This window comes from Melospiza melodia, chromosome 3 (assembly GCF_035770615.1).
Source record: "Melospiza melodia melodia isolate bMelMel2 chromosome 3, bMelMel2.pri, whole genome shotgun sequence".
NCBI lineage: Eukaryota > Metazoa > Chordata > Aves > Passeriformes > Passerellidae > Melospiza > Melospiza melodia.
Window position 1 is genome coordinate 65,413,361 of NC_086196.1, and position 12,925 is coordinate 65,426,285.

General features: G+C 36.5%; 1 protein-coding gene across 4 annotated transcripts in view; it reads left to right on the top strand.

The window, feature by feature from the left end:
- PREPL (prolyl endopeptidase like) overlaps nucleotides 1-12,925 on the top strand; it is a 19,886-nt gene continuing 6,961 nt past the window's right edge. For 2 of the 4 annotated variants that reach the window (XM_063152067.1, XM_063152070.1), the window contains exons 1-9: nucleotides 1-698; nucleotides 2,101-2,301; nucleotides 2,793-2,859; nucleotides 3,515-3,718; nucleotides 5,765-5,888; nucleotides 8,154-8,370; nucleotides 8,946-9,131; nucleotides 10,576-10,779; nucleotides 11,519-11,694. In XM_063152067.1, coding sequence (XP_063008137.1) covers nucleotides 480-698; nucleotides 2,101-2,301; nucleotides 2,793-2,859; nucleotides 3,515-3,718; nucleotides 5,765-5,888; nucleotides 8,154-8,370; nucleotides 8,946-9,131; nucleotides 10,576-10,779; nucleotides 11,519-11,694 — 1,598 coding nt within the window. In that variant the 5' untranslated portion in view covers nucleotides 1-479. The remainder of the gene's footprint in view (nucleotides 699-2,100; nucleotides 2,302-2,792; nucleotides 2,860-3,514; nucleotides 3,719-5,764; nucleotides 5,889-8,153; nucleotides 8,371-8,945; nucleotides 9,132-10,575; nucleotides 10,780-11,518; nucleotides 11,695-12,925) is intronic. The other 2 variants (XM_063152068.1, XM_063152069.1) reach the window with 2 other exon arrangements.

Below are 12,925 nucleotides of genomic sequence, written 5' to 3' on the forward strand. Positions count from 1 at the left end.
GGGGCCGTGCCGGGTCCGGCCGGACACGGGGGGCCCGTCCTCTGCAGTGCTCCTGCGAACGGGATTCGGCTGCTGCTGCCTCGGGAGAGAGCGTGGGTTTGGTGTTACATGATGGGGAACTGAGGGGGTACGACTTCTCCGGACTTTCCCAGTGTTCTGTCCTTCAGCGTTTGGACGTGCGCGGTTGCAGCTCCCCTTCCTCTCATAGTTTCATTGGAGTTAAACTTTGGGCCGCCTGGAATGTTCAGGTTAAAATGTGGGCGCCAGTTGTTAACAGACAAAGTTTTACTTATTCTCGTTTGATTTACCTAGTGAATCAGTCACATTTCTTTGGAAGAGGAAGTTTACGCTATGTCTATTTCCACTGTATGTATGTATATTTACACCTGCTGTTTATGTATATTTCACACGCACAGTGTAAATGATCGGCAGTTCGGGATGTTCAGAAATTTCACGAATGTTTCAGAATTTTTCACGAAATGAGGGCTAGGATGTGCTGTGGTGGACTGCGGAATCTTCTCCAAGGGCTGAGCTTCAGTGCCAAGTACTACTCCAAGCTTAACCCTCCTCAAACAGTGTGTCTTTTCAGTAAAATTGCTCCAAAAAAGTGCCACATCCTGGGCTGTTCAAAAAGCACATGCACCCACACGACTGCACCACCTGGAAGCATCCTGCCGTGCAGATTCTTTTCCTGCAAGGTATGCTGTTAAATACAGACCTAATACCACCAACCACCTTGGCACATCTGATAAGGGATCCAGTCATACTTATTACATGTTGAAGAAATATATATTTCCTACAGGATTTAAGCAGAGGAATAAAGTCCAGGATATCAGTTACATTCAAGGGCATGTACCATTGTTCAGCTTTCCTATGCTGTTTTGACATAAAGCTGCACTTTCGTTGATTTTCCTGCTATTGTAATTTTGAAAAAATTGGTATCTTCCAGACTTAGGTAAAGTGTCAGGAGAAAACTGCAGGGAGAGATCAGCTAGTGTAGAGGCAAAGTGTCCAAACTGATTATACCAGATTGTGACCTGTCTCAAAAAACGCTTGACTTTCCTATGCTGACCAGTAAGGTCATGGTTTCCATCATATTAAAATAGAACACTCTCAGCTCTCAGCAATTATATGTTTTATGTTCATAGGGAGTTTGGTTACTGAAGTAGATGGTTTCCCTTCAGAGTCAACTTGGAACATTCACATTTGGTTCTTACATGTTTCTGAAGACAAACTAGGAACAAATCAACGTTCCTTAATGGAAAGTGGGGACAGGATATGAAGCACAGGCTGCTTTTTAAGCTTAGACACATTCAAATCATACATTGAATGTTATAAAATGCTACTTTGTGTGATCTGTGCAGTATTAGGTAGTGTAATATAAGTTGTGAAGCTTACTACTTGATCAAGTGAAATTTCACAGCATGCAAGAGGAAGTAACATTGTTCTAGCAGTTTTAACACGCTTTTAACATTTTTTACAATAGAGGACAGCTTGGTTGGCAGTGAGGTAGCAGTAATCATCTCACATTTCATGGAAAACCAGATCCTTAAACTTATTCCTGATAAAATTCTTGTGGAGCCCATATCAGTTCACTTCATTCTGCACCTTATGAACATTTATATTAACACTTCTGAGAAGGTGGAGCAAGAACCTGAATGAGCTGCTGGGACTCTAAGGTACAGGGACTGTTGTCTAGGAAAGGAAACGAGAAATTACACTCAAAAGACAGGACATTGTGAAAGAAAGCTGTGAAGAAGGAAAAGTAATAGAATTCCATAAAAAGTAAAACCTAGAACAGGAACAAACATATTTACTTATAATCAATTAAGAGCATATATTAATAGTACCCTAAATTTTGGAGAGAAGACCTCAATGTGTTGAGTAAAACACATTTCACAGTGCCTCCCCAAAGATCAGGAAGAGTTAAAATAAAACACATACCAACTACTGTTTGTTGTTTTTTTTTTTTACTGTCATATACTTTTGTAATAACACAAAGGTGATTTTGGGCTTGTGGCTCAGGGGATATCACCTCAGTGTATTCAGATTGGTGTGCAGAGTGCTGGCTTGTAGCCCTTGTTGTCTTTCCTTACTTAGCAGGAAGGAACAAAAGTCCTTTCCAAAAAGAAGCAAAATACATCCATGGTAACTTCAGAACTTTTGCACAAGAACCTTCTGAAATCAGAGCAAAAAAACTGGAATAACATTTCACCGAGATACAAAACTATGACAAAGAGGATCAAAGAAAAACTGGAAGAATTGCACAACATGTATACACTCAATTCAAGAAGCCCAAGGGTAAGTGGCAAACAATACAAACATTTCCCATCACTGAATACAATAAAAGACAATGAAGCTGTTCCTGCTATAAAATGCTGGTTTACTAATTTTTTTTACAGTAGAAATTTTGAATATTTTAATAGTTGTGCATAGCAACAGTTTGTGTTTAGAACAGCTTATACTTGTTATGACAGTGAATTTACCTTAATTTCTCCATAGGCAAAAGCAAGTAAAATAATCATCTGACTTGTGGATAAAGAATACACAACATTGTAAGTTGCAAGAGCAGTTGCAGGTGATCTGAGCCTTCTGTGAAATTTAGAGCAGGTAGAGGTAGTTAAGTACCCTAACTTAACCTTTCTGATGTGTGCAATTCCTTCTTCAGTATGGAATATATGTTCTGTCATTTGTTACATTTGTTACACTTCTGCTGTACAGAAAAATTACAATATAGGGATTCAAAGGAAATAGTATGCTGGACTTGAAATATTTTTCTTTGTATTGAACAGATCAGATTTGGAGAAAATGTGTACTTTGAAGAGAATGGCTGCATATTTCTTGCAAAAGCAGATGATGGTAAGGGATTTCTCTTCCTAATATGGAAGGATTCTTTAAAAAGGTATACATGTATCACTTAGTGTTCTTTTCTTGCATTAATGCTTAACTTGTCTGTTTCATAACTAAAAATACTTTTATACAATTCTGTACTAGAGTAATAATTTTAGAATCCTGCATCTGAAAATGTGAGGTAAAGGGAGTTAGAGAATAGTATATATTGATACTAAGGCAAGTTACTGGAGAAGAAAGAGATAAAACACTTCTTTGCAGAGCCCTAATTTAATATTTTGAAGAAAGGAGAAGAACATCCATGCTTTTTTATTTCTGAGAGGGGATGAAAGAATTTTAAATTTTATTTATTAAAAACAACCACCGTTTAGCTATCTGAGCTTTAAAATTCAATAGGTTTAGCAGAAACCAAGATCTACACTTTTGAAATATTTTTAGTGGTAACTACAGTACTTTTTTCCTTTGAACTGTAATTTTTTGTTTATTTTTACAAAGTGCATTTGCAAATATCTTGCATGACAGGTATTTGTTGTTGATAAATTCCAGTAGAATGTTTGTGAATATTGGAGACAGATTTGTTAAATACAGACATTAAAAATCACCATTCATTTTGACAGTGTTTTAACTACAGGATTTTTTGCTATCTCTTTTTCCTATGTAATAGGTGAGGGAAATGCTAAGATTTTATTCAGTATTGAAGATCTTGGCTTTTCTGATGCCTTTATTCAACGGATCAGAATTTCACCAGATCAGAGATACATGGCCATCAGCTTAAAAAGTGAAAATTCTGAAGAGGCAACCTGCATTATTATGAAACTTGGTAATCTTCCTGTAGTGGAAAAAGTAATTCCAAGTGTATTTAGCTTTGGTAAGTCATTTATTAATATCCTGTGGATCACACAAGCTTTCAGCACAACATCTTTTTTTAGTTTAAAGATAATAATTTTTTTTTTTTTATATGAAGGCAACATTTAGTCCTTATAAATGTTGAATTTTTTCTTATGGTTTCTTTAATGCTGCATGATTACAGGTTGTCTGGTATGGATGAAAGGGACTGCTTCCTGGATACAAGTTGTCCTTCATTGCAAAAGCATTTATACACATTACAACAGTCATAATTTTTTCCATTGAATCCAATATGCTATATTCAAAATATAGTCATGTGACAGTTTGTCATATAAAGATGGTTTTGAGGGATGTTCTAGTTGGTAAACCCTTGCAGCTACAACTGAAGTCACTGGTAGCTGTAGACAGTTAGCTTTGTTTGAAAAGTGTGGAAGTACTACTTACCAGTGAGTATTGGCTGGAATTTCAACTGGAATCCACAATGTGCGTCACACTGCAGAGCCCAGAGAAGTCAGCCAGGCCTTGAATCAATTCCTTCAGAAGAGATTACAGAGCTTTACATTGCTGTTAAAAGAAACAGAGGTAAATGGAAGTGAATGGGAAAACATTCTTTTTTTATAGTCTAATAAAGAATATAGCAAAAAGAGTATAATAGTATGTATACAGTGTTCCACATCTTGTACTTTGGATTATATTGCTAGATGTCATCAAGTATATCTAGTGCAGTAAGCAATTTGCCTGGGCAGAGCAAAAAAAAAAAAAATTTCATGTTAAACTTCCTTATTAAAAAAAATGAGGAGTAGCAAGAATTTAGTGCTGTGTTTCCACACTGAAGATTATAATACCTGTTGAAAAATAAACATGCAAATTTGCCAGTGACATTTTACAACGTACTTGGTTTGAACATCTATCTAGGTTGATCCAGAAGAATCAGTACAGTTAAGAGACCAACATCCTGTTGCCTAGATAGGTGTGACAGATAATAAGAGTTCAAAAGATGACTCTCAGAATGGTAAATTCTGTAAAAGGTAAAGGTAAGGCTAGGTGTGTAAAAGTAACCTGTAAAGGTAAGTCAGAGGTAGTGAGGTACAGCAGTAGTGCAATGAAGCAAAGAGGTGCCTCAATCATGAGCAAAAGAATTAGGTCTTAAAACCATTTGCAAAGTTTATGGGCTTGTATTAAGTGATATAAAATAGCAGGGAGACAGACAAAAGCTCCTGAAAATTTACACCTTGATTTTTCTATATGCTAGACTATAGAAATGTCTAGACTTGCCCTCCAAAGGCTTGTCTTCATAGTGAGTCCTCAGCCACCTGTGCACTTTGGAGCCACATTGCTGTTCAGAAAGCAAAATGTTTGTGTTATTTGGTGTTATGAATTCCTCAGGGTTTGTACTGAAAATCAGTATTTATGCATAAGACAGCAGCTTTTAAAGCACATGTGTTAAACATCATTCTGTTGGCCGCAGGAGCAGCAGAGATGGCAGGAATGTGGCTGGATCCAGCAGAATAACTTCAGAATAACAAGGGCCCTGTATTTATGCCTTTCTATGTTGGTGAACACATACACAAGCTTAGAAAAGTGGAGAATTTTTATCTCAGCAGTACCCATGGGGCACAAACATCATCTCTTTTCTCTAAATGGCTTGTGTGCAGTCACATGCAGCAGTGCAGAGCTTATGATGTCTTTATTGTCTTGCTGACTCCATGTAAACCAGTTTTTCTCTGCTGTTTTAAACAGCCACGTTTCCTATTTTCCTGTTACCTCCAGAACCCACACAGAGTCAACAGTTCCCTATTACTGGGCTCTGCAACATTGACCTCGGCTATTTTTTGCTTTTTTTTTCAATGCATTATGAGATTCTTGTTCTGTGGTATTCAGAGAAAATATAGAAAAACCTTTTGGCTCTTACCTCAGTCCCCACAGGATGAAGAAGTGCTGTCCTCAGTTCCATGCCACCTGCAACCCACCTTTTGCAGCACTGGGTCCAGTGTCCGTGGAAGTCCCATCTTTTCTCAGTAATATCATCTTCTCTCTGAATTTGATATGCATTTTTCTTTTTTTCCAGAATGGGCTGCAAATGATGTTCTATATTACACAGCTCAGAAGAACCTTAAATGCCAGAATGTATTCATGACCACTTTCACTTACCAGAAACATACTAAGTTAGTTTATACAGAACAAGATGCAAGGTAATACATACCTAAAATATAACAAGTCCTTTACATATTTTAGAGTATTTTATATGAAAAATATAGCTGGTTTGGAAAACAAAGTATTCTATATTATATTTCAAATAGTAAAATGCATTTTTCTGTTCTACAGTCAGTAGTGCCTTATACGGCCTGATAATGTGCTCTGTTCTCCTTTTGATATGTGATCAACAGAGATTAAACTTTCCTCTCTTACCTCATGAGTTCAGCTGAGTTTATAAATGTCAAGGTCACTCTCAGGTCAGGGTGTCCTTTAATGAATGTGTGACAGTTTCATACAGGGTAAATCAGACTGTGGATTTCATTTTGTTTTCTCTGCTATTGATGTCTGATACATCTTTTAAAAAAATACATAAGTTCAGGGTAATCCTTGCTCTGGGTAATGGATGAGCAAAATCATTACAACATTCCAAGAGACAGAACTATTGTTGACTGAATACCCTCTCAATAACCTTTCTTTAAGCAGTGGTTTAGGAAGACAAGAAGGCTCTTTGCTAAACTGAGCACAGAACTAGCTTTTCAGCATTGTAGCACATGGTATATTTATACAGCATTGCATAAATATTTGTGATTATTCTTAAGTTACATATTCAGTAAAGAAATGCCTATTATACTTTCATCAGAAAAAAAAAAGAAAACAAAAATTCTGCAATGGAGATGGAATAAATAAGATCTTTTTTTTCCAGCTGCATTTGATGCATCGTTTTGGAAAATCAAGTTGCACTGACCTGGCACTTCCCCACAGGGAAACTGTTGGCATAATTCTGAAGGTCACAGTCATTACAGTAGATCTACTGGAAACTTACTCTAAAGGTTCATGTGCTATTGCAGCTCATAGCTGAACTCCTTCATTGGAGATGGCAAGACATTCTTTTGTATTGCCATTGAGCATTTCTGTTCTGTATCTCACCAGCTCTTCTAGTTGCAATCAAACCTTTTTTTAGAAGCTGAAATTTTCCTTTTTTTTTTTTTTTTTTAAAGCTACAAAGATTTAAAAAAAAGTAATATCAAGGTCATAATCCTTGGGGAGAAGTGTAATATGCATTTCAGCCCAACCCTCTTAGAGGCAGGATCAGCAGAGCTGAACTCTTGGAATCTCTACTGAATGCAGTGCCACATTCTTGCCAAGTTATGGCAGAGGCTGATTTTTCTTGCAGACTTTAGCTCTCCCCCTCTGCGCCTGTCCTAAAGATGTCAAGAGGGTGCAATTAGAAAAAACAATAGTACCAAAAAAATTTGAGATCCTCCACCTGCAAATAATTAAAGGCACTGAAAATACTATCTAAAGCATCCTTTTCTTCACCAGTCAAATACTCTGAATCCTAGAGAGATCATCATTGCAGCCATTCATCTGATCTGTGTGATGCAGATTATGGTACTCAACCCTACATTTTCTTGATGGAATCTGGATCTTGGTGTTGGACGGTTTTGCATTTAGAGACATCCAATCTAAAGGGTTCAAAATGGCAAAGAGACTGTTCTGATCCAAGATGTGACATTCCAGTTAATTCAGATGACTCACAGAAATTTGAATCTGAATTTCAGCCTGAACTTTTCTACTATTAGCATCCAGGCACTGTTTATCACTGCTTTCTGTTTCTAGATTTCAGACAGATTTAAATCCAGTATGTAGTTTCTAGTTTCTTAGTTCCAAAACCAGTGCCTAGTTTTATATCACTCCAACATTGTCCATCTTGCCTCATACAAGCCTCTGTGTTTTTTTTCTTTCTAAACAGTACTTTTGGTCTTATTTGCTTCAGACAGTTAGGTCAGTAGCACATAGACATTTTATGAATTTATTTTTTAATAGCTCTTACTTTTGTTATTGCTGTTCCCACATGATGTCATTTATTATTTTAACTATCCATTACTACTTTTTAAATTTTAAATAGGGGTACAAGTTCAATAAAAAGATCTGCATTTTGATTGAATTTTAAAGCCTGTATGCATAAACGAGCTTCTAGTCTAGCTCAATGATACAAAAACCTGGATTTAGTTGGACAACAACTAAATTGCTTTCCTTGCAGATTTCAGGTTTCACACACAAGATTGAAGGGTTTTAAATCCCAGGGTAAATGCAGCAGAAGTGGGTCTGGGAGCCAAGTAGCCTGAAATTTCTCCAATCTGCTTACAGAAATGTTTTTTCTTACCTTGAAGATGGAAGCCTATGATTCTGAAACAACTGATGTATTTTAAAATACTGATAACATTGTCTTTCTTTTCTTTTTCAATGATTCCCTACAGATTCTTTGTAGACCTTTATTGCACAAAAGACAGGCGTTTTCTCACTATCAACAGCAACAGCAAGACAACCTCAGAAGTTTGGCTGGTTGACTGCAGACATCCCTTTGAGTCACCTGCTCTTGTACAAGCACGAACCACGGGGCTCATGTACCACGTTGAGCACAGGAAGGACCAGTTGTACATTCTTACTACATATGGAGAACCTGCAGAATATAAGGCAATTTTGACTGATAATTGCATTCATAGGATTAATTTAGATGCCTATTGCAGGCCATATAGAAATAGTAAGGTTGGCTTTTAATTCTGTTCATCATAGCTTACTGAAATAAATTAAGAGAGAGAGCTGCATGGATTAAAAAGACTGATAGTGCTGCATGGAGTGTCACCTGTAGGAGGCCAGTTTTATCCTAACTCCTTTGACAGCATCAAGAAATGACTGTGCTTCAACAGTCTTTTCCCCTGTACCAAAATTTAAGTTGGTGATCTCAGTTTGTGTAATCAAACCTACCTACAACTATGCTGGCCATACTGAAAGCACTTATTGTATTACAGTCTTCTGTAGAGTACTCTTTGAGACTTTGTCTTCTCCAAATGTTACTGTATTGTTCTTCCATTTTGCCTAAGTAAAGGGAGATTAAAAATCTCCAGTTTTAGACAGGCAAACACCCCAAATATAAATAAGTATTTTTTGCAAGAAAAATGTATGAGATCACCTGTAAGTCTGTACCTCTCATTTGTAACTCTTAGTACATTTTAGTAATACAAGGTTGTTTGGTTTTGTTTTTTTTATAGTTGATGAAGGCACCAGTAGCTTCCAGTGGCAAGGAGAACTGGCAGTTAGTTTATGCACTGGAAAGGAAAACCAAGCTAGTAGACTTTGAGATGTTCAGTGATGACTGTATTATGTTCCTGAAGAATGCTGGTCATCTTTACTTAAATGTGATTTCCTTTGTTTCACACTCAGTTCAGTCGATAAAGGTATGTTTTAGCTTGGTTTAAGCAGCATAATATTTTTCCAGCTGGTTTTTTTTTTTGGCATAACATACTGAAAGCAAAGATAAATTCCAAAAGCAAAAAGCGGTTTGGAAACTGTTAATCCTGGCAATTTCATCGTTATGACTAATTGTATTACCTGTGGCTTATTGCAGCATTTAGAAAGTTAAAGAGCAGCTATCCTGTGAGCCACTTCTTTCTTCAACAGATTACAGTCAAGCTCTTCACAATACAGCTGATTTCTAATGTAAACAGGACTTAGTTCCCTAAATGCTCTACTTAGTTTTACTGAGCCTTTTTCTGCCTACACTCATTGGTGTAAGCAAGGCCCCTCCCACAGGAGAAAGAAATCGGAAATCATACTTGTTCAAAAAACAAGTATGGACACTGTTCCATAATAAATGGGAAGAGTTGATATTGCAGTACAATTGGTGCAAAGGATATGCTTCCATTCTCTAGTTATTAAATACCTGCTTAATTCTCTAGCTATTAAATACCTGATTAAAACAAAGTGACTTAAGCCAAATCCAATTTCTGAAGACCATTCAGGTGAAATATTTAATTGATTTGTTTACCTGAAAAATAACAGTCTGAGCAACTCACAAGTTTATTGCAACAAGCTGCCAATGCTGCTCTCTATAAAACTGCTACAGAAAAAGGTTTTTGACAAAGTACACTGCATGGTCTCAAAATCTTCAGTTTTTTAAAATAGCCGTAGTTTATTTATTCAGAAAGGGCCTGCAGTTACTCAGGAGAACTTGGACTTCTGCTGCCTTTTCAGAAGCCTCTAGCAACCTAACCCAAGTAAGTAATGGTCTGGCAGAGGGTTTGGCTATGTCCCTGCTGCTCTCAAAGAATGAATCTTGATTTCTTTCATTCTTAGCAGAGTTAAAAACCTTAAATATAATAACAGTAAGTATCTGAGGGTGAATGTGCCAGGAAAAGGTTTTGTTCTTCACAATGGCTGGCACTAGGAACAAAGTTAAGAGGCAGGGGTTTTCAGTGGCTTAGCATTACTGAGCTAACTCACAGTAAAAGCATAATAGCTGACATGGACTTGGCTGTATAACGTGTTGAAGTAGAACTGGAAATGCCAGGAAAAATAGGATCTAAAAAATAAAACTGATGCACAATCATTTCAAATGTTTTCTTTTAAAAAGTCTGCACTAATACCCATTTTAAACTGAATTTGAATTTATTTTTTGTTTTTAATTAATTGTCCAACTTTATCCAATGGTTTTGGGAGAAAAGTTCACCAGTCTTTGACTTCTTGACTATTTTGTTATTGAATTTAAATGAAATACAGATTGTGCTACATACAAACTAAGACAATTAGTTAATATCCAAAGTCTTTTACTCTGAAGGACATATTAAGCAAAATTTGCAGAAGCAGTGTAAGGGTCTCACTTGAAATGCCATGTTTTCTCAGCTACCTACGTGGGCCTGTGAATTTGAATTGGAATCTCATCCTGAACATACCACCAGCACCTGCTATTTTCAGCTCTCCTCCCCAGTACACCCCCCTAAGCGTTTTGCATATTCATTTAAAGAAAATAATCTCATTGAGCAAGCTGTGCAAGAGGTACCAATTATTACGAATTGTCACACTACACGTTTACTAGCTAAAAGCAAGGTAAGATTTTTCAGTCTTTTTCCCATTCCTTTTATTCTTTCCTTCCTCCCCACCCATTTAAAGAAAGTGCATTTGGCAGGGAACAGAGATTAAAAAATGTAAAGAGCAGTTGGTGCTATAGTTATTAAACAGTGGGTGTTTTCTTCAGTGCTACAGAGAAGAACAAGAAAGAGTCGTGATTTTTTTTTTTCCATTAACCTGGGTATTCCACAGGAGATAACAGCACACGATGAGTCAAGAAGCTTAGTATAAGTGAGAATTGCTAGTTGATGTAATGGTATTGTACTCCACATGATAAGTGAAAAAGGTGCCAGCTGTTGAAAAGAACACCCCACAACCAGCTGCACAGTGCAGATCAAGAAAGGAAAGTTTTAACAGCCTGAGTTTAAAAATTTGCAGATGTTAATAAAGAGTTTGTACTGTGGTAAGTGGTAAACTCTATTGTTAATAACATATATTCTTGGTGTTAAAGGGGGAAGGAAGACTTGGGTGCTTTGGTATTTTAAAAACTCCTCAGGTGTTGCACTTAAATGAATTTGTACTCTGCATCTGTAAGCCCACACAGCAGAGATTCAGTCTCAGGCTTTATTTTTCAAGAGTGCTTTGTACACTCTAAGTGAAAAAAAATTACTGTAATCAAAAAAACACATTTTAAAATAAATAATTGAAGTTTTCATTGCCATGTGTCATTGAGATTTCTGCAATGTCCCTTATTGTAAAACTACTCCTTCTTTTCCAGGATGAAACTTTGGTGCCAATTACAGTTTTTCATAATAAGAATTCTAAAGAACTACACAGGAGACCACTTCTAGTTCATGTATATGGAGCTTATGGCATAGATTTGAACATGAGCTTTAAAGAAGAGAAGCTGATGTTAATTGAAGAGGGTTGGATATTAGCATATTGCCATGTTAGGTAAGTCAAATATAAAATAGAAATAAGATTTTATTTTGCAGGATACCAGGATACACAGGTACTTGCTCATGTACAACTGAATATGCACCTTTTTTTTTTTTTTTTTTTTTTTTTTTTTTTTTTGGTGTACCTATACCTAATTATTCCTATTTTCTTAGATTTTTTATTTAGGTCGTTTTTTTAATTTACCTCAGGGAAAAAAACACAAAAGCATACTACATCATACTACATTTTAGGTTTCCTAAATCTACATGATGGCTGTATGTACCTTTTAATCTTTTCAAGTCTCATTACTTCTTGTCTCATCTTTGCTCAAGACAAAATTTGGTGAGATGCTGAAATTGCCATGACATGTTATCTCCCTCTCCTTCTGAGAGCATTGTGTGCTAATGCTCAGTCTGTGTCTTCTGAAAGCCATTTACATTCCACAGCAACAGCTTAGCATTTAACCTGCAGCCCTTATTCTTTTATTGGCTAAATCATCTGTCTCCAGTTTAGCTACAAATCTACCAGTTTTATCAAACTGCAGTGCACAACAGGCTTCAAATTTTTCTCAGTAGCTAAGGAAGATAACAAAAGAATCACTTTAGGGAGGGGAGGCAAGGGGAGGAATGAGTAATTGTTGGAAATACCAGTCCCAAAACAAATTCAGCAAATATATTCAGTGTGCTGTACTCAGTGGCAAGCATTGTGCTGTTCTTCCTCGCACCCCACTAAGAATCTTAAAATGCAGGTCAGTCTTACATGAAGATGGATTTGTCATCCAAAGATGGCAAGCTAATCAAATAATCCATTTTAAACTTGAAACCAGAAGAAAAAGCTTCAGGTGGCTTAGAACCAAAATTGTGGTTGCGTAGAAAGAAGTATAAATTATTTTTATAATTCTATACTACAAAACATAACATTTCAAGTAGCATTTGAAATTCACAGATTACGGAGGGGAAAAAAACCCAAACCCAACTTTCTAACAGTCTCAGAATTTAAGTGGAAGACAAATCCTGAGAGTCTGGTGTGGAGCTCAGAAATACTATTCTACTGTTTTTAATAAGTAATAGTGTTAGTAATGGAAGTATTGGAAATATTTTTGTAGTTTCCTGTATAAAAAGATAATGTTATCTGATTTTGTATTGCCTACAATGAAAATGTAATTTCCTAAACTGTTGCTTTTCCTGTGGATTCCAGGACACAAGCACATGTGCCCTTCTACAGGTAGTATTTTCACCAGTCATCA